The sequence below is a fragment of the Hippocampus bargibanti genome, linkage group LG01 (genome assembly GCF_051943395.1).
Source record: "Hippocampus bargibanti isolate YZ-2025 linkage group LG01, ASM5194339v1, whole genome shotgun sequence".
In the NCBI taxonomy this organism is placed as follows: domain Eukaryota; kingdom Metazoa; phylum Chordata; class Actinopteri; order Syngnathiformes; family Syngnathidae; genus Hippocampus; species Hippocampus bargibanti.
Genome location: NC_142734.1, coordinates 5,686,489 through 5,711,356, shown reverse-complemented (window position 1 = coordinate 5,711,356; position 24,868 = coordinate 5,686,489). Strand labels below are relative to the sequence as shown.

Sequence of the window (24,868 nt, the reverse complement as noted above, 5' to 3'; positions counted from 1 at the left end):
CTGCTATTCAGGGCTAATATTTTTCCCTACAAAATAGAAAAAGTATTTTCCCTCCCCAAAAAAAAAAAAATCTACATTTTCATCATAGAAATACCCACCACTTTTTTTTTAAGTAACCCTCAATTTTCTGTGCTTGAACAAAGCAAGCTGCTGGTTACTCGCACTGACATGACAAATGGATATTCAGCTGTCACAAACAAAGGTTATATCCTCTATGCGCTGTTTTAGACAGTGACAATTTAATAGGCTTATATAATGCTTCCTGGAGGCACATTAGTTTGATGCCACCCCACCACCACCACCCCACCAAGACCTCCTCTTATCTCTTTTGTCAATGATGCTTCTGCGGTCCCGTTGGGCAGTGTCGGGGCTCTTCAGCCGAAGGCCTTGCTGCATCTGCAGCGATGCATATCCTCCGCTTCGTTTGGCCGTTGTTGCACATGCCACTCTGACATGAGACCACAGACCCTTTTGTAACGCACACCAAATTTGTAAAATTGCCTCTTCAAAAAATTGATTTTGTGGACTTAAGCGGCGCTGCTTACAGAATAGGCAAGGCTGCTTCTGCATATACTGTAGGCAGGCTTTTCTGATAGGATCATTCCAGATACATTTTCCTTTTGTTGTCCCCCAAAGAAAAGTGTATACAGTGATACATTGGCTTACGAACTTAATTGGTTCCCAGACAGAGTGTGTAAGGCAAAAAGTGTGCATCCCAAAAATTAATTTCCCATAGGAAACCATTAAAATGAGAATAATCCGTTCCTAGGTCCCCATAAAACACAATTTTCTACTTTCTAATTTTCTAAGCCTTAAAACTACACAAAATATACCTTATTCTATGTACAATAAATGTGCTATGGTATTATAATTTAATAAATAAACTGTACAGTATAATAAAGTCATTTTATTTACTACCTTTGTGATGGTCGTTGATGGCTTGATGGAATGGAGTGGCCGGTTTCATCAGCATTAAACACTTGATGAGGAACGTAACCTTCTTCTTTCACCGTCTTGAGGAATAATCCCTTGTACAGTGAGACCTTGTTTTACGAACTTAATTGGTTACCAGACAGAGTGTGTAAGGCGAAAAGTGTGTATCCCAAAAACTTTTTTCTCATAGGAAACCATTGAAATAACTAAATAAGACTTAAAACTACACACAACTTACCTTATTCTGTGTATAATAAATGTGCTATTGTATTGTAATGAAAGAAATACACTGCACTGTATAATAATTTTGTGTCTTCTTCAGCTGAACACGAGCCTGTGGTGTTTTTTTTCTCGATCCCATAAGACTGAAATTATCTGAAAAGCTCCTGCAAAGCTCTTCTGAGGCGATCGACGTGTGCATTCAAAGAGAGAGGGTGTGGAAAGGTGCGCCGGCTGGAGCGCCGTTCGGTCGTGTGTATCGCGAAAAGTAGCGCGCATTTCAAGGTTTAATTTTCATAAATTTGATGATTTGATAAAGCAAGGTGTTCGTAAACCGAGGTCTCACTGTAGGTGCTTTCTCTGTGATAATTGTATCTAGTGCCTCATCAATTGTGTTCTGTTTATCTGGGTTGATAGCTTTTTGCATCAAGTGTGCAGATGGCTTGTGTGGGTTGTTTGTGGAGCCTGATTGATGGGATATTTTAACCTTGCAGTCTACACTCTGCCTTTGAATTATCAAAGTTGAAACTCGCTCACTGTCGTCTGCCTGTCTCTTTAATGTTTAAACCACCCCCCTCCTTACTGCTGCATTCTTGACCAATCACATGGTTTTAACCGAAGACTGCGGGCGGGGAATAGAGGACAAATACAGTTGGCTGCCATTTTGATAGAAGAACGGGCTCGTTCGCGAATGACACATCACTCATTGAGGCATCTCTGTGTACAAAAAAAGTTTGTATGCCAAGGTAAAGTTCGTATGCAAAGGTAAAATGTTCATAAATGTAACGTTCGTAAACCGAAAAGTTTGTAAGCCAAGGGGTTCGTAAACCAAGGTATCACTGTATTCTTCTTGCTAAAATGAATCTAAGGATAATCACTGTTCTAATTATTATTGTATGCACATGGCTACAAATAGCGTTTGAATATTTTAGTATTTTCCATTTATTCGGCTTTTGGTTGATGAATAATTCATCAGTGAGTGCTCCTCTAAGCTTGTGGATATTTGTTTAAACTGCATGTTTAATTGAAGTTTTTCAAGCCAATGTGTAAAGGCTAAAGCTTCTTCGCCAAATGAATTTCACTTGCCCACAGCTTAATTAATGTGTCTGCTTTGTTGCCGAACTGTGACTGCCCCACACATAATGCACACATGTTCAAAAAGGCTTCACAACTTGATTCATGTTTTGTTTTTTTTTGCTCCTTGTCGGAAATGTTAGTTCATTGTTATTTTGACATTTTTTTTTAAGTGGCAACTTGAAAGAGTTTCAGTTGTGAAAGGCACTCGAAATCCAGGACCCACAGAATATTGAGTTTTAGGACTACATAAGCATTCAACACAGCGATGAAAAGGTTTCTTCAGCCATCATCTGAACTTCTTTGAAGGTGTCGGACGTTTCGCTCCTCATCCGAAAAGCTTCGTCAGTGAATTAAAGTTATGCTGGTAGCTCTGGTGCTATACATATCCCTAATGGACAGAGGTGGCGGTGCCCAACCTCTGCCTTGATGGGGCCCTGCTCTAAGGGATATATATATAGGGCCAGAGCTACAATTACTATTTTAGTTTGCTGACGAAGCTTTTGGGATTAGGAGTGAAACGTCCAACACCTTCAAAAGGGGAGGTTTTTGCCATTTAGTTTCAGGAGCATGTTTTGTACACTGACTTAAATATAAGGTTGAGTAGCATGGTCGACTGGCAGTGAGTGGCTCAGAGCCAAGCAGCTTCTCCTCCACATTGAGAAGGGCCAGATGAGGGCGGCTCGGAAATCCGATTAGGATCCCTCCTGGATGCTGGTGAGTTGTTCCCGGCATGTCACAACAGCTCTTGCGACCCGACCCCTAGTATGCTCTAAAAGACGCATGGATGGATGGATGGATGGATGGATGGATGGACGCATGGATTCAGGAAAACAATAAAAAAGGCCTCTGGTAAATACTATTTTTATATCACTGCATTGTTTGGCTGCAGCAAGAAAGGTGAGAAGAACCAAGTCTCATGTCACTGTTGACCAACATCAATTTTGAATCATGGCTGGAAGACTTTTGAAAATGTGTCAAGGAAAAAACAGCAAGAAGTAATTACTACAGCCATGTAACCAATCAACATTTGTTTTTGTTCCAAACATCTTGTTGAAGGTCAACTTTAATGCTTCGTCCGTCTGTGTAAGCTCTCAGTCGTACAGGAGGGGTCCATCGATGAAAAGTTTTCTTCAACTGTCATCTGTACTTCTTTGATGTGTTGGATTCATTTTAGTTCGGATTTAATGGTTAATAATGTTAGAAAAAAACTACGTTATATACAGTACTGTACATAGTGTCTGTATTTTCAATGATAACCTTTCAGTGCAGCAATTTTACCTGACACAGATTTAGAAAACATCTATTTTAACTCATTTACTTCCATTTTCAAATTTATTCAGGAATTCAAAATATGACGTAGAGCGCCATTCCCGAATTTGTTTGGGTTTGGGTTTTTCATGCTTTAGTGCCGATAAAGTGATGGCTATAGCCTCTGGCAATGTTTTTTTCTTTTCCAAAATGGGGCAGAATTTCCCTTTTTCCGTGTTAGCGCTTTGTTCACTTATATACACACCTCTTTCAGGAGAAAACATTGCTGCAGTGAGGGACTCAGTAGGACGCATCTTATTGGGTCATCCTCCCGAAAGAGGAGTCTGTAAAAGTGATTGACAATTTTGTCAGACGAGTACAGGTTTGCTTACAACAAAATGGTGGACATTTGGAACACATCTTGGGAAAGCCATGTACAGTAAAGTCTCGTTATATCGATATCGGATATATCGATAGTCCCGGTTATATCGATACTATTTCTATGCACGCACTGAGAAAATTACATGCAAACAGGGTTGGATATATCGATAGTCCCGGTTATATCGATATTTTTTCGGACTCCCTTGAATCTCGATATAACGAGACTTTACTGTATTGACTAAAATTGACAGAAATAGCTGAAACTCTGGTGAATGGTCTTCCATAAGCTGAATAATGTGTGGTTGTAATTTGAAATAAATAGCTTTTTAATCAAAGCCACGATTGAAATGTTCATCTTTTTGGGTCAACCTGTATGTATTGCATTGTATTATGGACAGCCACCCTCATTGAATGTTTATGTAGTACTAAAACTCAATATTCTGTGGGTCCTGGAATTCAAGTGACAATGATAAAAACTCTGACACTGGAGTGGACACGTTTTTGCACGTGTCTGGCAATGAATAAGTTAAATTGGACATTGGTTGACTGTTGAGATCATCAAAGATGCAAGCTAAATCGAGTTGAACTTGCACTTATGTGACCTTTATGGCAGAATCACTCGTGAGCATTCAGCAAACACGTTCACGACAAATAGCAATAAGTGCAACATTTAGCACATAACATGAGGCAGTTTGTTATGCGTCATCCGCGTGACCTCTGAGGCAGCCGCTTTCTCGACTCTTGAGTAAGATGCCTAATCATCATCCGCTTCAGGCACATCCTCATTTTCAGATTTGTGCAGTCAAAATCACTCATTAAATCATTTCTCAACCTCTCTGTAGTCTAACTCAAATATCAGCATTGTTGCTATGCCAGACTGAAAAAAAACAAAAAAATGTCTTCACCCCTGTGCCCCTGTTAATTGTATCGTGTGAAAGAAGACAAAAAAAAAACACACAGTGCTACCTGGTAACAACAACTTCATTTCATTCCAACAAAAGGGCTATCGACTAGTGTAAACGAATAGGGTCAAACTAATTCTTTATTAGCCCAGGTAGGGCCGAATTCATGTCTAATCATCAAGGTGTATGATTGTCCAAAACATATTGATGGATCACTAATTTAAAAATGAATCAACTATTTGTTGGCTCACTTATTGTTCATGTTATTGAATACGCATGACAATTTGACATTTCGGTACAGATTATAGAACGGGTCATGGAAGTTGGCACACATGATCTGCATTTGCGGGCATTGTTTTGATTCTCCAGCAAGGCAAGACGTCTTGGTGTGACGCCACGAACAAGGGGGCGGGACCTTCTGAAACTGGCCACTTCCGGGTTCATTTTTTTTTTCAGATTTTGGACACTTTAAGTCATTTTTATTGGTGTTTTGCATTTGACTAAAAATATCATATTTTGGGTATTTTAGATTCTATAAAACGTTTTTCTGATGTCAGTTAGGAAACAAAAAAGTGGTGCCCCCTACAGGTGTAAAGCATTCTCTCTGTAGTATAAACTGGGTTTGTTTTTGTTTCTTGGCTGGCAGCACTTTTCTAAACGTGTCACAGTGCTGAGCTGAGTGCATGCTTTCTTACTCCGGGGCACTGTTTGCATGTGAGTAGCACAACAAACTAATTGGAATACCATTATTTAGGCTGTTGTGCTGGAAAAATAAGTGCTTTTTTGATCCGGCACCATTGTTAACATTAGGAGATGAGAATGACTCAGTGGCTTTTAAACAGAGATAACAGCCACCACATGCATTTTTTATATTAATTCGTCGGTAATGGCGAGTGTAATAAGTAATTAGTATTAAACTTTCATTAGTTGGAATTGTGCTACACAAGGACAGGAAGTTCCGGAGCATAATGTTGTACATTAGCCACCGCTAGTTGCATTTGCGGTCATTCCATGGAGGTTGCTGAGTTACGTGAGTCAGTGTCTCTTTTGTTATGTAGCGCCAGTGGTGGGCCGTTAGAGCCTGCAAAGCCTTCTCTGCTGGCCTAAAAATATCTGAATCACAGACTAATGTGAATTATATTTTGTCCATGAATTCTTCTTAAATAATTCTAATTGGTCTTTAAACTTCCTTTGATTGCTTTTCCCCTGTTGCATTGCTTGCAGATGTGTGTTTTCACATTTAAGCATTTAACCAACCACATTTCAGCCATGATTTGTTCCCAGGGTGAGAAATCTAGCCTTCCCAATCAGTTCTGCAGGCTCTGGAGCATCGAAATCAATGGCGATGAAGCTGTTGCTTTACACAATCAGATTTTGAGTTGGCAACCCGAGACCTTATGGAAGGCGCTGGCAATGTACCCAAAGTTTTCGCAAATTATGATTGGCTAGTCACATGATTGGCTAGTCACTCGCCAATGAGAGTATCACTAGCCGCTAGGGGATAAGAGCATACTGACCAGAGCTAGCACACTTTATCTGTAGTGAGCTGCATAAGTAAATATATTGTTGTGTCGTTTTAATAGCGGTTTTGTCAACCCACAATGGCTGAAGGAGGAGAAGAAATGGATTTGGTTGCAGATATACTGTTAAAGCCATTTTCAAGACGGCCTTTTCAAGAGTAGATGGACATCATTAAGAAAGGTTGGACAGCTCAGAGCCTAGCAAAAATAGCAAATAATATTGCAATTTTATGAGGTTATCATAAATCCAGACGAGAGTAAAAATGTAAACAGTTTAGTGACAGTATTTCTTAAGTTTCGTCAAGTCACAAGTTATTTCCTGCCCAACAGCATCCTCCAGTGGACGTGTCCTAAATCACACCGCACTCGTAGCTGTGGAGTGATTCAGACATAGCACTACTGAAGGCCTAGGAGTGACATGCACGGCCCGCCACAGCGTACCGCCGATATACAAATTTAACACTCCACACGGGTGTGGAAATACGTCGACTTTTTACATCCACTGCAACTGCAGCATTGACATCGCAAATGAAAGGATGCGCCACAGTACAACCACACTGCAATTACTCTGTCGATTCTACATGCAGTAGTTGATTTAACATTTCTTCTGTGAGAACAAAAGCTATGGTTGAATTAATGATAACTGTGCTCTCACTGTCTCGAAATATTGTTTCACGCGCTTTGTACCTTTTTTTTGTCTTGCTTGCCCAGTATCTTCAAGGCAAAAGATAATGCAGATGCGCCGCACCCCCCTGCAAGCAAGCTTTTGGCCTATTTTAACACGTGTGGAAAAGCTGCTCTTTGCAAGATCAACAATGCTTTTTTCGTTCACTCTTTGGGCATTTGGGGTGCCTATTCATGGGAAGGGCTTAATGTGACAATATTTGTGACTGCTTTATTTCCTGTGTATGATAGCTGTCCATTTTTTTTTAGCACTTTGTTATAACTTCAGCTGTTGTTAAAGCACTACGTATATAAAACAATATGCATTGTATGCATTGTATTGCAAGTCATTGTACTAACATGCCCTTACTCCCCTCCTCCCCCAAAAAATACATAAAATACCAGGTTTCCCCCCCCCATTACATTTGCTCCAAATTATGTAGCTTTGTACAGTGATACCTCGGTTTACGAAATCCTTGGCTTACGAACTTTTCGGTTTACGAATGTTAAATTTATGAACATTTTACCTTGGCATACAAACTATTTTTCAGGATACACACGGAGCTGCCACAATGAGTGATGTGTCGTTCGCGAACGAGCCCGTTCTCCTAACAAGAAAAAGGCGGCCAGCTTGTTTTGGTCCGCTATTCCCCGCCCCCAGTCTTCGGTTAATGGCACGTGATTGGTCAAGAACGCAGCAGTGAGGTGGCTTAAATATTAAAGAGACAGGCAGACGACAGAGAGTGACAAAATGGATACACAACAGTGAAATTTGGACTCGTTTCAATTTTGATAGTTCAAAGGCAGAGTGTAGACAGCAAGGTTAAAATTCCCATCAATCAGGCTCCACAAATAACCCGCACAAGCGATATGTACACTTGATGCAAAAAGCTATAAACCCAGATAAATAGAACACAATTGATGAGGAACTAGGTAAAATTATCGCAGAGAAAGCACCTACAAGGGATCATTCCTCAAGATGGTGAAAGAAGAAGCCGAGGTTCCTCATCAAGTGTTTAATGCTGATGAAACCGGCCACTCCATTCCATCAAGCCATCAATGACCATCCCAAAGGTAAATAAAAGTACAGTTTATGTCTTTAGTTATAATACCATAGCACATTTCTTATATATAACAATGTGTATTTTGTGTAGTTTTTAGGCTTAGAAAATTAGAAAGTACAAAATTATGTTTTATGGGCACCTGGGAACGGATTATTCTCATTTTAATGGTTTCCTATGGGAAATTAATTTTTGGTATACACATTTTTCGCCTTACACACTCTGTCTGGGAACCAATTAAGTTCATAAGCCAAGGTATCACTATATTTGAAATGCAGGGGATGGGGAACGTGGGATGATACCGTGAAGGCAGCGCATCACTTGCATTCTGCGTTGTTCATTGATCAATGTAGTACTGGCCTGTTCCTGTCTGGTCTTCATAAAATAAAAAAAATAAAAAATGTCCGCCCTGTCCTCGACTGAAACAAACCGAGTGAAAATGCCAAGACACATCTAGAGAATTGCACCACTAAATTCTTTGTTCCGATCTGAACTCATGAGAGTTTTTTTCAAGATTGTTTTCAATCAATTGTTGTTCTTCTCTTAGGTAATTACAGTTGCATGCAATAAGTGTTCAGTTGCCCTGTTGTTGCTAGAGCCAGCGGGTATGTGCATTGCTTTATTGCTTTGTGAAATGTAACCCCACAAAAAATTCAATCAATTAATTAAATAATTAATTAGTGTATCTTCTGGTGTATAAGGCGCACCCCAAATGACTAGTGTATTTTCAAACCTTTTCCATATATAAGGCGCACCTTTAATGAATGAAAATGTCTTCCAAATATAAAATACAAATATACAAAAGTTTTCCAACCATATGGCACCTCCACATTATAAGGCGCTACAGTCGAGGCTGGGGTTACGCAGTACTTCTTCTACAGCTAGGGGGAATGGCGTCGTGGCTGCTGACAGTCGTTGCGAGGCCTGTTGTGGCTCAATATTACTTTACAAATAAGGTGCACCTGCGTATAAGGCGCAGTCATCTTTTGAAGAAAATCAATGCTTTTGGGTGCACCGTATACACCGTAAAATACGGTAGTTAATTAATTAACTCATTAACTGCTGTTCACAAATTTATTTGGGAATTGAAAAAATGACGTAGAGTTCCGTTCCCAAATTTATTCAGGGTTGGTTTTTTTCATGCTTGGGTGCCGATAAAGTGCTGGCTAGATCTCTGGCAATGTTTTTTTTTTCATTCCACATTTTCCTTTTTTTCCATGTCAGCGCTTTGCTCCAGCTTAAACTGTTGTTAAAGCGCTACATAAACCAATATCTTTGTATTGCATTGTATTTTGAACAGCCACCCTCATTTCAAGCTCATACAACTCCAGACCCATATAATTTAGGTGATAACTCTTTTTTTTGATGAAAGAAGAGTCGAAGGTTTCTTACGCTGTATTGAATGTTTATTTAGTCCTAAAACTCAATATTGTGTGGGTCTTGCAATTTGTGTGACAATGACAAAAAACCCAGGCACCGGCGTGGACACATTTTTGCACGTCTGGCAGTGAATGAATTAATAAGCCTTTTTTTAGGCTGACTGGTGATTGTAGTTTTTATGTCACCTCCATATTTATGGGTTGTCATACAGTTCCTGAATAAGTCTCCTTCCCTGTCTGACTACATTCTCTTCTCTTTCTTCATTTGTATCGTGCATCATTTATGAACTTTAAGTTTGAAATAAACAATTGTATTGTAGTGAGGCCAGCGTCTTTGCCTTCGCGTGACTTTTCCAGTTGTCTGAGCACATGAGAGAAGCGGCGACAGAACGCACCCAAAATGACATTGACTGGTGAAGTCCTCTCAAATTCTGTGACAAATTGAATATGAATAGGCTCTTTTTTTAATTGGAACAGATCAAATATAAAGTGTCACAGTCATATTTTTGGATGACACTCAAGGCGCAAGAGATGATGTGAGCATCAGACAAAAGGGCACGTGAAATGCTTAACATGCAGGATGTAAAGCAGCATTTTAGCAGCCTTTTACAAGGCCCCCTCCTGCGCATGTCATCCGGTGCAGACGGTCATTTAGCCGGCGGATTGCATTCTTACACCGTTGACGTGGCGTGTGCACAATGAGGAGCAGTAGTTACATCAGGCCAACCAGCAGCTGGTCTCTAAAAGCCCCCCGTCAACCGCAGCTGACACGTCTTCTATTTGAATGGGGCCCTTTCATGTGAGCGAGCCATCGAAACACATGAAATGCCAGTTTTGCACGTGTGGCAAATGAGGTGGGGGCGGGGGGACTTGACATTTCCACAGGAGCGACATTTCAATATTTGTGTTTCTTGAGGGATGGTTGGTTCAGGACAATAATATGGATTACAGTAATCCCTGTAATCCAAAAACCGCAATGTAGCGAACCCTACATGTATTGGTAAATGTACACAAAAAAAAGGCCAAATTTAGTGGAACACAGTAAAGAACATGCAAAAAGAAGCATCGTAGATGTTTGTAGTACAGTACGAAACACTAATGCAATAAAGTAAACAGTCCACTATCAACATACAGTATATACAGACGCTACCACTTTACGAACGAGATGCGTTCCGAGTGGTAGTTCGTAAGGTGAATTTGATCGGAAGTCGCTTCAGTGCTATATTTTGTATGGAATGTATGTTTAAGTCAAACACTGTACAGGGAAGCATAAAACATAGACGCTCTAACAGTCGTAAAATAAATTCACGCCTACTGTAGTACGACAACATATATCCTCGGGTCTTCAGTAAACCATTACTGAAGCTGCTGGGATGTAATTACCGAATTACTTTGTGTCACCATTTGCCTCCTCCTCGGAGCCTCAACTGGGAAGAGGCATTTCCTCCCTGCCCACATACTCGAGGTAGCCAATCGTAAGCGAGATGCCGGATCGGGCCCTAACTTGTTGGCAACACTTCCGCATAGAATCAGAATCAGAAAACCTTTATTCGTCCCACAATGGGGAAATTTGCAGTCCACAGCATCAATTTAAAAGGGGATAGGGTGGGGGGTGAAAGGATAGAGAACAAGATATTCTAAGCATAGCAAAATAAAATTGGTCAGCCTTGGTGTCGTCGCGTAAACCAGCCCTTCAAACATCTAATATGTCTGTGTGTGTGTGTGTGAAGCACAGTTCGCAGCCAATCCCAAGCGAGCTCGGCCGGAAAAAAAGGCACGCAATACAAAATCGAATTTACAGCATCTCCGTCCGAACATTTTTTGACATACTGTACCCGCAAAAATAAAATGTTCTTATGTACTGTAACATCGTAACTCGAATGTTCGTAAATTGGGGAGCGTCTGTACAGTATAATATTTACAGGTACAGTGATACCTCAGTTTACGAACGCTTTAGCTCATGAACTTTTCACCTTACGAACATTAAATTCGCGAGAATACAATCTTGGCAGACGAACTAGTTTTCGGCGAACGGACCAAACCACACAGCGCCACGGTGGCTGGAGGACTAGTTTTTGGCGGATGAACACCAAACCACACGGTTGAACAGCGCCACGGTGGCAGGCAGACTAGTTTTCCACACCCCCTTTGAGTGCAGACGTGTGTGTCGACCATTGTTACATGTGGCTAAGGGTGTTTCTGTGTTGTCTAAGCAATACTCTCAGGCAATGGAAGAGGTTGAAAAACTTCCACGCGTCTGCACTCAAAGAGGGTGTGGAAAACTTGTCCGCCAGCCACCGTGGCGATGTGTGGTAAACCATCAATGACCATCACAAAGGTAAATAAAATGACTTTAATATATAGTACAGTTTATTTCTTTAATTACAATACAATAGCACATTTATTATATATAAAATAAGGTATATTCTGTGTAGCTTTAAGGCTTATTTCGTAGAAAATTATATTTATGGGGACCTGGGAACGGATTATTCTCATTTGTAATGATTTCTTATGGGAAATAAATGTTTGGCAGAGGAAGTATTCCCCTTCCACACACTTTCTGGGAACCAATTAAGTTCGTAAAATGAGGTACGTATCACTGTACACTTCTCTGTCTTTGTTGATGTAACGCACCATAAATTCATTGAGATTGTAATGGCGTGCAACGGCGGATAACTTTGGCCTTCCCTCAGTTTGTCAAGTCATTTTACTTTTTTACTCACTGTCCTCATTTTCCTTTTCTTTTTGGGTTAGCTGGATGATTTTGAAAGCAAAGGATTACTGTGTGCGTGCGTCTTTGGTAATACCGTATCTGTTTCATTGCCGTTGTGTGTTGTTCTAGCCACAAAAAGCCGGAGCTGTTTCACTGCCTCTTGATTAATCTCAGTTGTGTGAAAGATGTGGAGATGAAAAATAAATAAATAACCAAACACACAATCATTGCTTCATCACTTGGTTCGCGTAGGTAACAGCTCTTAAAAAAGCTCTTAGCTGACGTCCATTTTCGTAGCTTACGTATCGGAAATATCACAAATGTGTCAACAATTGCAACCTTCTCTTTGCTGTCTGTGTAAGCTCTCAGTCGTACAGGAGTGGTCCATCGATGAGAAGGTTTCTTCAGCCGTCATCTGTACAAATTTGAAGGTTTCGGAAAGGTTAGGCAACATTCGTAATGCTGATGAGGTGATACCGGTGGGAGTGGAGGAAATGGGCCAGTCGTAGGAACAATCAGTGGGGCCACAGGGAGTGGTCCTCTGCTCCCCCCAACCTGAGAGTAGGGACCTAGCATAGCTGTGTCCGGCGCCGCCATGGCTGGACATTAGGCATATATAAATAGGGCCGATACGACCAGTCAGACTTTAGTTTGCTGACGAAGCCTCTTGGATAGGAGGCGAAACGTCCGAAACTTTCAAACTTCTCTTTGCTGATAACTTGTTCTGAAGTTTCTGTGTCTATCCTGTGCCTCATTTCGACATTTTGCTAATCAGAAATTCTTCTCAAGCTTTCACTTCAACCTCACTTGTCAGGTATACTTTGACTCTTTTCTTGAATTGTTTACTCCAACATTTGCGTCGTCCATTTTTTGTTTTGCTTCACAGCTTCAAAACAAATTTGTCTCATAGTTTTATCGAGCAATGCGTCACTCCTCTTGCGCTTCGGAATAACAAAAGCACTAGAGGGATTTATGTTTTCACCAAAGACAGGGAGAAAATAATTAGACAGCACACAGTCACATATTTTGGTCCTCCATCTGCATTAATTTGACTTTGTGCTGGCAGAGACAGATCCTCAGTTGCCTGCTGGCTTGTGGAGAACGTAGTGCAGATTATGGGTCACCTTGGATGCATTTCTCATTAGAAAGTGGCAGGCATGTTGCTCAGAAACACTGCGCACGGTGGTCCAGAGATCACACCCCACTGTCTCTTTTTAAATGACTTTCCAACTGAAAATAATTAACCGCAAGGGTCACGTAAGGCTTGACTTTGTCAGGGCTGGGGTGGAACACTTGTTGGGAGTCATTCAGACAGCATCGCTATCGGAAGCCAACGTGTAATCACAGGGTAGTGCAGACAACATTTCCACCACGGATTTCCCCTCCATATACAACCATACAACCAGTGCGGGCCGTGCATCTCACCCTTTGGCCTTCACTAGTGCTATGTCTGAATCGATGCAGAGCAGAGATTGTAAATAAAAAGTATGATGTGGTTTACTAGAGGGTCCCGTTAGCCAGGAAATAACTCTAAATCTGATTGGTTAAAGCAACGGAGTCATTTTATGCGACAGGGCCTGCAAAACTGATTGTGAGGACATCCATCTATATTTCTGACCCTGGTAACAAATTATGGCTGAAATCGGATTGGTTAAATGGTTAAATGCTTAAATACGAAAACACACATCTGGAAGCAGCGCAACAGGGGAAAAACAAAGAAAGGAAGCTGAAAGACAATTTGGAATTATTTAATAAGAATTCATGGTCAATACATCTGTGTCAGCTCTCAGTCGTACAGGAGTGGTCCATCAATGAACTGGTTTCTTCAGCCGTCATCTCTACTTCTTTGAAGGTGTTGGACGTTTCGCTCCTAATCCAAAAAGCTTCGTCAGCGAACTAAAATAGTGCTGGTAGCACTGGCCCTATATATATCGCTAAAAGTTTTTATTTCTGACTGTGTGTTTTTTATCTCTATGTTAAGTCTGCTAATTCGCGGAGGAATATATATATATATATATATAGAGAGAGAGAGAGAGAGAGAGAGAGAGAGAGAGAGAGAGAGAGAGAGAGAGAGAGAGAGAGAGAGAGAGAGAGCCAGAGCTACCAGCACTATTTTAGTTCGCTGACAAAGCTTTTCGGATGAGGCGTGCAACGTGAGACACCTTAAAAGAAGTACAGATATCGGCTGAAGAAACCTTTTCATCAATTCATCCGCAAAATATAATTAACATCAGTCTGTGATTCAGATATTTTTAGGGCTCGCAGGCTCTGACGGCCCATCACTGCAGACAACAACGGGGAAAAAAATATCTTCAAACTGGAAACTGGCCACCAAGGCACCAAATTCGAAATAGGGGGAAACAAATAATGCAGCCTGAAATGTAAATGCACAATGGTCACCATGTTTGACCGATGGATCAGGGGAGAACATGTAAACTCCACACAGTGAGGCCGGACCAGATCTCGAACTCACGAACTCTGTACTGTGAAGTCAGCGTGCTAACCACTTGACTACCGATCATTTTGATAATGAAAAACTGGAGAAAAAAAGAGAGCAAATTTGAATTCAGTGCACAGTATTCTTCTCAAAAAGTTAACTTGGTCCTTTAATTTCAAAAGAAAAAGCAATGTTGCCCAGTTTTCTGAGGCACGACTGCTGTCGGGGAACAGATACAAGTGGTGTCTCAAGACACCACTGCGCAAAAGAAATCCACACACATAGACTCTGCGTTGTGCCATTAATGTTCCGAGGGGTTGCAATCACTTATACAGCAAAAAACCCCGACTGTGCCCTTGAGGCTTTTCATTTACTGTACAGAATGAAGAGTGAGGGTGCTGCCCACACACTCATTCAATCCATACTTGGAATATGACGTGACCAGTGATACGTGTTGTACAGTATGTTTGGGGCCTCTCGAGAACGTGGTCATCCGAGATGTTGCGAAACGAACGCGAGTCGTGACTTCCTCAAGAGACAACCGCACAAGTCTGGCCTCATTACACTCGACGCCAACTCATTGCACATATCACGCCGTTTCTACTGTGGTGGACTGGCCAGTTTTCCTCACGCGATGATGTGCTTTTGTCACATTAGAAGAACCATTTACAGTTCCCAAGTGTATCGACTTCACTTTCATTAAGAAATGCGAGTACAGTGAAATTGAAACATCCAAGACATGATTTGACAGCATTTCTCATTTGCAGGGTTAGTAGGATTGATTTACAAATGTACAGTCAGCCGTGAATAAAACTGTCATTAGTACCATAATCTGAGAAATACATTATGAAGCTCATGTGTCTTCACTACTTGCAAATACTTTTGAATTACTTCAATATCATATACAGTATAAGGACCGGTCTGGCCCATATATATCGTGAACATCCAGAGACAGATCGATTGGTTAGTGAAAACCTATTTATTATAAACATGTGTTCATTCATGCAAAAATGTATCCACTCCAGTGCCAGGGTTTTTGTCATTGTCATTTGAACCCATAGATTTTGAGTTTTAGGACAACATAAACATTCAACGCAGCATAAGAAACTGTAGACTTTCTTCTTTCATCTGAAAAAAAATAGTTAATTCCTAACGTATATGGGTCTGGAGTTATGTGAGTTTGAAATGGGGGTGGCTGTTCAAAATACAATGCAATACATACAGAGTGGTTTATATAGCGCTTCAACAACAGCTGAAGCTGTAACAAAGCGCTAACATAGAAAAAAGGGAAATGCTGCCCCCTTGTGGAAAAGAATAACAAACATTGCCAGAGGCCATGGACAGCGCTGTATCGGCAACCAAGCATGGAAAAAAAACTAAACCTGAACAACCTATACTTTGTTCTTGTACGTCCACTGTGAGACAAATAACGATGTTATTTCCCACCATCTTATCCGATGGTGGGAAATATATAGTGTAATTGAAATGTAATTCCAGTGCACGTGTGTGACGTTGTTTAGTGGTGTCCTGTGATATTTTTAAGCTTTTCAGGGACAGTGGTTATACTCCAGTGGACAGCTTATCGTGCTATCAGGTTTTAGGGTGCAAGATAGGGTCCAAATGGATTTGAGTTTGTGACACTATCTTAAACCTCACCCCACAGGCACACACACAAACACCATAATTACGATTTCACACAGATATGTGACATTATCACAAAAGACAACTTCCCTGTGCCAACTTTAGCCAGTTTTATGTTTAACTAATTCACTGCCATTCACACATTTATTCGAGAATTAAAAATATGACGTAGAGCGCCATTCCCAAATTTGTTCGGGTTTTGTTTTTTCTTCTTTGGGTGCTGATAAAGCGCTGGCCATGGCCTCTGGCCATGTTTTTCGCTTCCACAAGGGGGCAGCATTTCCCTTTTTTCCATTTTAGCGCTTTGTTCCAGCTTCAGTTGGAACAAACCAATATGTATGTATTCCATTGTATTTTGGACAGCTGCCCAGATTTCAAGCTCATATAACTCCAGACCCATAAGATTTAGGAATTAACTCTTTTTCTGATGAAAGAAGAGAGTCTAATGTTTGGAATGCTGTCTTGAATGTATTTATGTAGTCCTAAATCGCAATATTCTGTGGGTCCTGGAATTTGAGTGACAATGACAACAACCCTGGCAGTGGACTGGACACATTTTTGCACAACCGACGCCTCCGGACAAGTTGTGTCCATAATTTGTAAAATCAGAATCAGAATCAGAATCAGAATCATCTTTATTGCCAAGTATGTAGAACACACAAGGAATTTGTTTCCGGTAGAACACGCTGCACTAGTATCGTCATCAAAAAAACTGCTAAGTGGCACTATACAGTTCCATTTTGGCTACTGTTGAAGAGTTCAAAGAGTTAATGGCTTGGGGGAAGAAGCTGTTTAAATGTCTGCTGGATTTGGTGCGAATGGATCGGTAGCGCCTGCCTGAGGGGAGTAGCTGGAAAAGGTGGTGGGCAGGGTGCGGAGGGTCCAGTAGGATTTTCCGCGCCCTTGTTTGGATTCTTGCAGTGTGCAAGTCCTCGAGAGTGGGTAGGGCGGTGCCAATGATTTTTTCCGCCGTCCTAACTGTCCGTTGAAGTCGGATTTTGTCCATTTTTGTGGCGGCCCCGAACCAAACGGTGATGGAAGAACACAGGATGGATTCGATGACAGCCGTGTAGAAATCACTTCAAATGACTTCTACTGAGCGTATTTTACAAATATTCCACCGCATACAGCTATATTTTATGTTTTAAGACTCGCGCTGAATATTCAGGAAGTCTTGTTTTCGAGTTGATGACGATTCCTGATGTGAAGTCACGTCAGGAACGCCCCTGACCGAGAAAGCGACACACAATGCATTTTGGGTACTTTGTTTGGTCTGAAAACCTCGTGTTGATCCGTGTTGATGGAGAAATGAGAAGGAAAACACATAAATAACGCGATGGTCAATCGTTGTGTGTTGCACCAAGACTACTATTTGATACCAGCTGACACAAATTCCCAGCAGACAAATAAGCCCATTTCCAACGGAGCTTGGGCACCATGTTGTGCATTTTCTGGGATGCTACATTGCAGTCCAGCCGCCTCAAAATGACACGGAAGGACTTCTTTAATCGATTGCAAAAATGTATGCTTTTTTCTTCAGAACTATTTGAATCATATTCATAACTGGATAAGTAACAAGAAAGCATCTTCTCCGAATCTGAAGCCATTGTTTTGATTCCCGAGCAAGGCAAGACGTTTTGGCGTGACGTCACAAACAAGGCGGCGGGACCTTCTGAAACTGAAACTTTCTGAGGTCATTTTGAAGTAGTTTTGGGTCACTTTAAGTCGTTTTAATTGGTGTTTTTCATTTGACTAAAATATCAGCCTGCGTGTTTTGGATATTTTAGATGCTATGAAACGTTTTTCTGATGTCAGTTAGGAAACACAACAATGGTGTCGGTTGTCCTTTAAACTAGGAAATGAGTAGGTTATTTGTGGTGCTGTGGGTGAGCTGCTTTGCTCCATGATCACGGCAGAATTCAGACAGCATATTTCCCTTATTTAAGTTAAATCAGTTCTTCTGTGACTAATTTGTAATCGTACTTAAGTACAAAATAGATCAGCCAGTTCACTTCAAATGACTGCTCTGATACTTTGGGTGTATGCCTTGAGCATTTTATTTGTTCTACGAGCCGGTTTGTAAACCAAAAGTCTCAAATCTATAGTCTGCTCTCGATGGAGGATCGTGGTCAGAGTCAATTTGTTTACTGTGCTAATGCTAGCTTAGTTATGCTTGCATTGCTGTTTTATCCTAGCTGGCTAAGTGTTCTCTGGGACTTTATCATGACAACTCACTTTAAAAATCACATGCTATTATTAATGACCTTGTTTGAGAATGGAGCTGTGCATTAGTGCGGAGTATCTATGCTTCAACCTAAGTACAGAGTGGGAAGTAGTTAGAATACCTCTGCTGATTGTCCATGACTCGCCATTAAATGCAGTTGTTTTGTGCAAAACAAGTGTTTTGCTACCATTTGTGCAAGAAAGGGTGTTTCATTGAGTTTTTACGGCGTGAATAAAGTTCACAAAGCCTGTCCGGCGTTGCTTTTGTGCCAGAGAGCTTATTAAACCCAATTTCACAGAAGCTGTCAAGACACTGTTACATCTTGACGTGCAGCCATAACAAAAATGCCACTTTGCGATGAACTAAACCGCAACAAAAGAGAAGAAATAAGTCTGACATGAATCAAGACGTCACGATAAGCCTGGAAATGTTTCCAGTCTTTTTCCTCATTATGATTTTTCAGTTAGATGATCTATGTAATGTGATGAGACCCAAAGCAATCTACAAATCATAAAAACGCGTCAACGTAGAACCCTTGTCACCATCACAGGAGCTAATGCATTCTTTGATGTGAAAGGGTGCAAATGATGTTCTGATGTTGGAAACATCTGCTCGCTGCTCTGAAATGAAGGAAATACATCTGCAGTGAGAATTTTCGAATGAGTTACACTAGCGCTTAAACATCAAAGTAGATGTTTGACCTCAGTAACAGCAGATGAGAAACATTTTTCTACAGTCACGAGTGACACACACACACACACACACATATATATATATATATTTTTTTTTTTGAAAGAGAGAGCGAGAGAGAGACAATGAGAAAGAGAGACAGAGAATGAGGAAGAGAGATGCAGAGGAAGAGATAAAGGCTGAGATAGCAATAGAACGCTCGCTAGATAGCCAGATAGCTAGCTAGAGAGAGATGGAGAGATATAGAGATAGAGAGACAATGAGAAAGAGACAGAGAGAATGAGAGAGAGAGAGAGAGAGAGAGAGAGAGAGAGAGAGAGAGAGAGAGAGAGAGAGAGAGAGAGAGAGAGAGAGAGAGAGAGAGAGAGAGAGAGAGAGAGAGAGAGAGAGAGAGAGAGAGAGAGAGAGGCAGAGGCACAGATAAAGGCTGAGATAGCGCTAGATAGCTAGCTAGATAGCTAGCTAGATAGATAGCTGGTGAGCTAGCTAGCAAGCTAGCTCGGCCGGTCGGACGGACAGACAGACAGATAGACAGACAGATAGACAGATAGATATTGCATTTCTTCCATTTACAGCTGAAACTTCAGCTCAAATAAACATTCCTGCTGCAAGTGTTTTTGACTACATCAAATTTTGTGACATCGAATTACAGTTACAGAACTTCAAACATTAAGCGATAGAGTATGAGAGTGAAATTTACTTTTTTTCTCGATTCGTTTCTATGCTTGTCTCTCAGCAGTCACACAATAAATTGCTCGACTGGGGTAATAGATATTCATTTGTATTACAACATTAGAAGTGGAACTGGATGTGTACAGTGTGTATATGTGTGTGTGGGCACACTCGCTCCTGCGTTGTTATGCTTCATTGCCTCATACTACTTCTGGGTTTACTATTTTCAATGAGTCTATCAAAGGCAGACTCCATCATTTCAGACCCTGGCTTGAAATCGGAAGAAATGTTGTTGGTGCCACAATGACCCAGTGGTTTGTAATAATGCCAAAGAACAGAAATAACACATGACATTCCGTGACAATTGAAACATTTTGTGTTGCTCAACAAAAATCAAGAGACATTTTAACAGAATGTGTACATTTTAAACCACATTTAGTCTCACGTCTGTGTAGGCTCTCAGCCTTACAGGATCTGAGGTGAAACCAGAGCCAGGGATAGAACAATAGAGGTAATCATTTTGGCTAATGAGGTGAAACCAAAGCCAGGGATAGAACAATAGCGGTAATCAGATTGGCTTTAGATAGTTGTCCACTGCTTGCCTCAACCTTAGAGCAGGGACCTATCAGAGCAGAGGTCTGGCACGACCACCTCTGTGCATTAGGAATATAGGGCCAGGGTACCAGCACAACTTTAGTTTGATGACAAAGCTCTTTGGATGAGGAGTGAAATGTCGCACACCTTCAAAGAAATACAGATGACGGCTGAAGAAATATTTTCCTCGACACATTTAGTCTTATTTTATACATTAACAATCTGGCATTCTCGGTTTACTTATTTGGTTGATGAAGATATAATAATAATAATAATAATAATAATAATAATAATAATAATAATAATAATACATTTTAAGCGCCTTCCAAAGCTCTCAAGGACACGTTTTAGTCACAGACAGGTATTGGTACTATAATAAATAAAATACAATCACAAATAGAATACAATAAATACTTGAAGGTGGGAAGAGAATCGATATTACGAATGTTGGGAGGAAGTGAGTTCCAAAGTTTGGGGGCAGAGCAGCTGAAAGCTCTGTCCTCCATCGTACTGAGACGGGCGGGGGGGCAACAGAGGCGGAGGGGGGAAGAGGATCTGAGGGAACGAGAGGGAATAGAAATTTGAAGAAGGTCAGAGAGGTATGGGGGGGCAAGGTTATGGATAGATTTAAATGTAGGATAAAGAAAAATTTTAAAGTTGATTCTATATTTGACCGGGTGCCAGTGGAGCTCTTGGAGAACGGGGGTGATGTGGTGAAAGGATGAGGTTCTGGTGATCCTTAATTTTCTCATGATAACGTGTAAAGTCTCATCTCATCTCATTTTCCGTACCGCTTATTCCTCATTAGGGTCGCCGGGGTTGCTGGAGCCTATCTCAGCTGTCTTCGGGCACGAGGCGGGGGACACCCTGAATTGGTTGCCAGCCAATCGGAGAACATGTAAAGTGAAATTAGAAATTTGTTTCTAAACACATTACACATGATTGCAAATGATTATAGAAAACATCCCAAAATTTACATCTAATAAATGTTGCGCCCATTTGTGCTGATTTAGCAGAATTTCGAATGTGCACTTAGCTATCACACTTTTCCGAAACCTAATCTGATGATGTGCGCTATAGAGTGCCTCGTTGTCACAATCTGGAAACACCCAGTAATGGCTGCGGAATATATTGCAGTATGCACAACCTTTAAGCACACGCGTTCAGAAACTTTTCAGGTTGGGTAAGTAGTTTCACTTTTCCTGATTTTTAATCATGCAAAATTTTATTACCCTAATTTCTGTGGTGTGTCAATTTTGAAGAACGTGGACCATTTTCATTTTGTCATCATGCCTTCGCCACCATCAAACTGAGACACAGCAAATAGGCTGCAAAAAGATACAGTTTGATATTTACCCACCACTCAATTAGATTGTGCAAAATATACTGTAAAAAAGGAGCCAAATGGCAAATCAGACCAGATAAATAGGCCCACAGCTGCAACATGGGGCTTTGCGTGGGGAGAGAGAGGTAAAATGAGATGGGGGCAGGCAGCACGAGGTAGCCTCGTTACCTGTCAGTTTCTCCCCTCAACGTAATGAAGACGACTGCAGCAGAAACACAGCAACTTTCCTCGAGACCTTCTGCACCGACATTGACCCGACACGTGAAAATTCCTGTGAGACACCGTCAATCAAAATATTCCTGGACCCACAGACACACACAAACAAGTCAATTATAATCTTCACCAAGACTCGCCGGTCCTCCGCCTGCCGCGCAATCTTTTTCCTATGGAACATTTACAACAAACATCCGCTAGCGACTCAATAGCAGAACAACATCGAGTCATTTTAGTTGAAAAGGAGTGGATGTACCTGCTTGGGAGTGCGTTAGTTTGATTTTAATATATTCACTCTTCAGAGGTGATGATTTCCAAATATAGCGTTATTTCTGCTCTGTTTGCTACCGACAAGCAATGCAAGTAAATTCTGTTGAGGTGCGTGTTTTTTTAATAGATCAAAGAAGGAATCTGGGGCTGTCTTCTGCAATTACGGCAATGCATTAAGAAGAACAAACCCCTGTGGGCTGTTGTTTTCAAATGATGCTCCACCGCTTCCTCGGTATATCACCATTAACGTTGCCCTTTTATTGAATGCATCAGACAACCAGAAACATTCTTCCAATCCAACTCCAAGAATTCAGCCCAGTGGCATCTTCTCCCCAAATCCAGAGAGTAAGTGTGGTCATTACGAAGGCCGTCCAATTGACGTTTAGACTTGCAATGATGGATGCAGTTGTCTCGGTTATTGCAGAACCCCCTCTAAATGGACGGCAAGATGTGCATGTATATACTGTACTAGATGTGTCTGCCCTGTGATAAGTGATGAGTCCAAGGACAGCCCGAATCAGGTGGGAGAGACTGCAGCTTTCATGTGACCCTGAATAGGATCAGAACTGCAGGGAATAGATGAAGGAAGCAACCTGGCAGAATGAATACATAAGATTAAGACTGACCAAGGTGTTGGCTGCTCCTTAGAAAATCTTCTCCAAAAGAAAATGTTGAAATACAGCATTGCGAATCACGCAAACAGTAGCCCATTTAAACCAAGGCGGCAGCTCCTTGTCAACTCTCACTTTGATGCCTGTACAGAGTAGCATCTCTACCTTTGAGCCCCTTTCTTCTCACAGCCCCCCATGATCTTGTGTCACACTGGCGGCTGTAATTGTCACATGGTGCATTTGCACCAAAACTCTCAGGAGTGGAGAGTATGAACACAGTGGGTGGGCGAGGCCCGGCGGTCGAGGTGGTTCGACCCCACTCGGTTCCAACTTCCCATTCTTTGCGGCGCAGCTCGTAGCTCGGTGATAATTGCACAGCGGGGGCTATGTCCATATTCATGATGACCCTGATGGAAACCTCTTCTCCCACTAATAGATTTTTTTTTCCCTGTACGCACACACACACACACGTCTCTTGATCAGCACTCTTTAACATCAATACACTGCACATGCTTTGACTCCTCAAAGAGTGTATGGCACAAACTCATTATTCATGTTTACAGTGATATTTTGTCGTATTCTAGCTACATGCCATTACCTAGTGCATCTCAATAATGAATGTGAAGGGAATTTATGGATGAATATTGTGTGCGCCAGCATTTCACCCAAATCATACAAACAAAAGGTCAAATATAGTTCAATGGATGAACCAAAACAAACCCAAAGCAAGCAGTTCTCGGGAAGCAGAAGTTGTTTGAGTACAGGATTTGAGATGCCAGTTGGATTGGATGAGCCTTTATTAGTCCCGCGGTGGCGAAATTGACATTACTCAGCAGCAAAGTTATGAAAGGAAGAAGAAAGGAAAGAAAGAAGTAGAAAAACATAATATAGGAGCTGCTGGAAACATAGCCATTCTTACAGCGCCATCTTGAAATCAAAAGAAAAAAAACTCACAAATAATTTCGACAACACAAAGCCACGGACAGTCATTCAATATTAAGCACTTTCTGCACCTTCTTTGTTTATGACGTAGTTCTAGATGAAAGAGGAGAGGATCAAAGCGTCCTTTTCACCAGTGGATCAGGGACGTCCTGGTGGAATGTGCACGTCTGCTACAAGCTAAATGTTGAAAGCAAACACGAAGCTTTAGCATCCATTGACAAAAAGAGAGTCTCACATCTCCGGTGCCACGTAAATCCGCTTCAATTGCCCATTACAGGCGCAACAGAAGCACAATCGCGATGACAGTCAATGTCATCGCTGTGTGTACATGAATGTCTCTCTGTGTCTTTGTTTTGTCATATTGTCTCTATGCTGTCATATTATTTGTTATTTAGTTTTTTTTTTGTTATTTTGACTTCAAGACGGCGCCGCGAGAGTGGCTGCCTTTCACGCAGCTCATGTATTTTGTTTTTATACTTTCATTCCTTTCATCACTTTGCTGCTGTGAAATGTAAATTTCTCCACTGTGAGACTAATAAAGGCATATCCAATCCAATCCAATCCAAATGGCATCGACATTCCTCCCAAATCAAAAACGGTGCTGGCATATTCGTGCTGCTCAGCACAGTTTCCTCCTTGATGAATGTCATGGCCAAAAATGCTGAAAAACAATCTGTATTGTTTCCCCACGATGCACAATAACACAAAGTGACAAAAGAAAACACTAAAACAACACAAAAAAACACAAAACATGTAGTGTATTGTCTTGTTTTTTTTCCTCTACAGAGGGGGGCACGTGTGAAGTCGTTGCTGCTCACCGCTGCTGTAATAAGAATCGCATTGAGGAGCGCTCACAAACAGTCAAGTGTTCTTGCTTGCCGGGTAAAGTGGCCGGAACCACCAGGAACAGACCTTCATGTGTTGATGGTGAGTATTACAGCATGTCTTGAATCTACTGAGGCCTGCCCACGTCATTATTTTCAGAATGCCATGACGACCAATTTAGTGTTTCTATAAAAATCACGTGAGCTGAAATCTGAGAAATTGACAAGGATTTGTTGTCATGACTTTCTACTTTTTTGCAATCAAGTGAAGTGGTCTCTGACCAGCACAATGTGGTATGTGGGTGGCAC

The 24,868-nt window shown here is 41.2% G+C and overlaps 1 protein-coding gene across 2 annotated transcripts in view; it reads left to right on the top strand.

Moving 5' to 3' along the window:
- Positions 1–24,868, top strand: part of LOC148902859 (chemokine-like protein TAFA-1) — a 45,733-nt gene that overhangs the window by 9,951 nt on the left and 10,914 nt on the right. For both annotated transcript variants that reach the window (XM_088992153.1, XM_088992145.1), the window contains exon 3: positions 24,522–24,662. In XM_088992153.1, the coding sequence (XP_088848279.1) occupies positions 24,522–24,662 (141 nt within the window). The remainder of the gene's footprint in view (positions 1–24,521; positions 24,663–24,868) is intronic.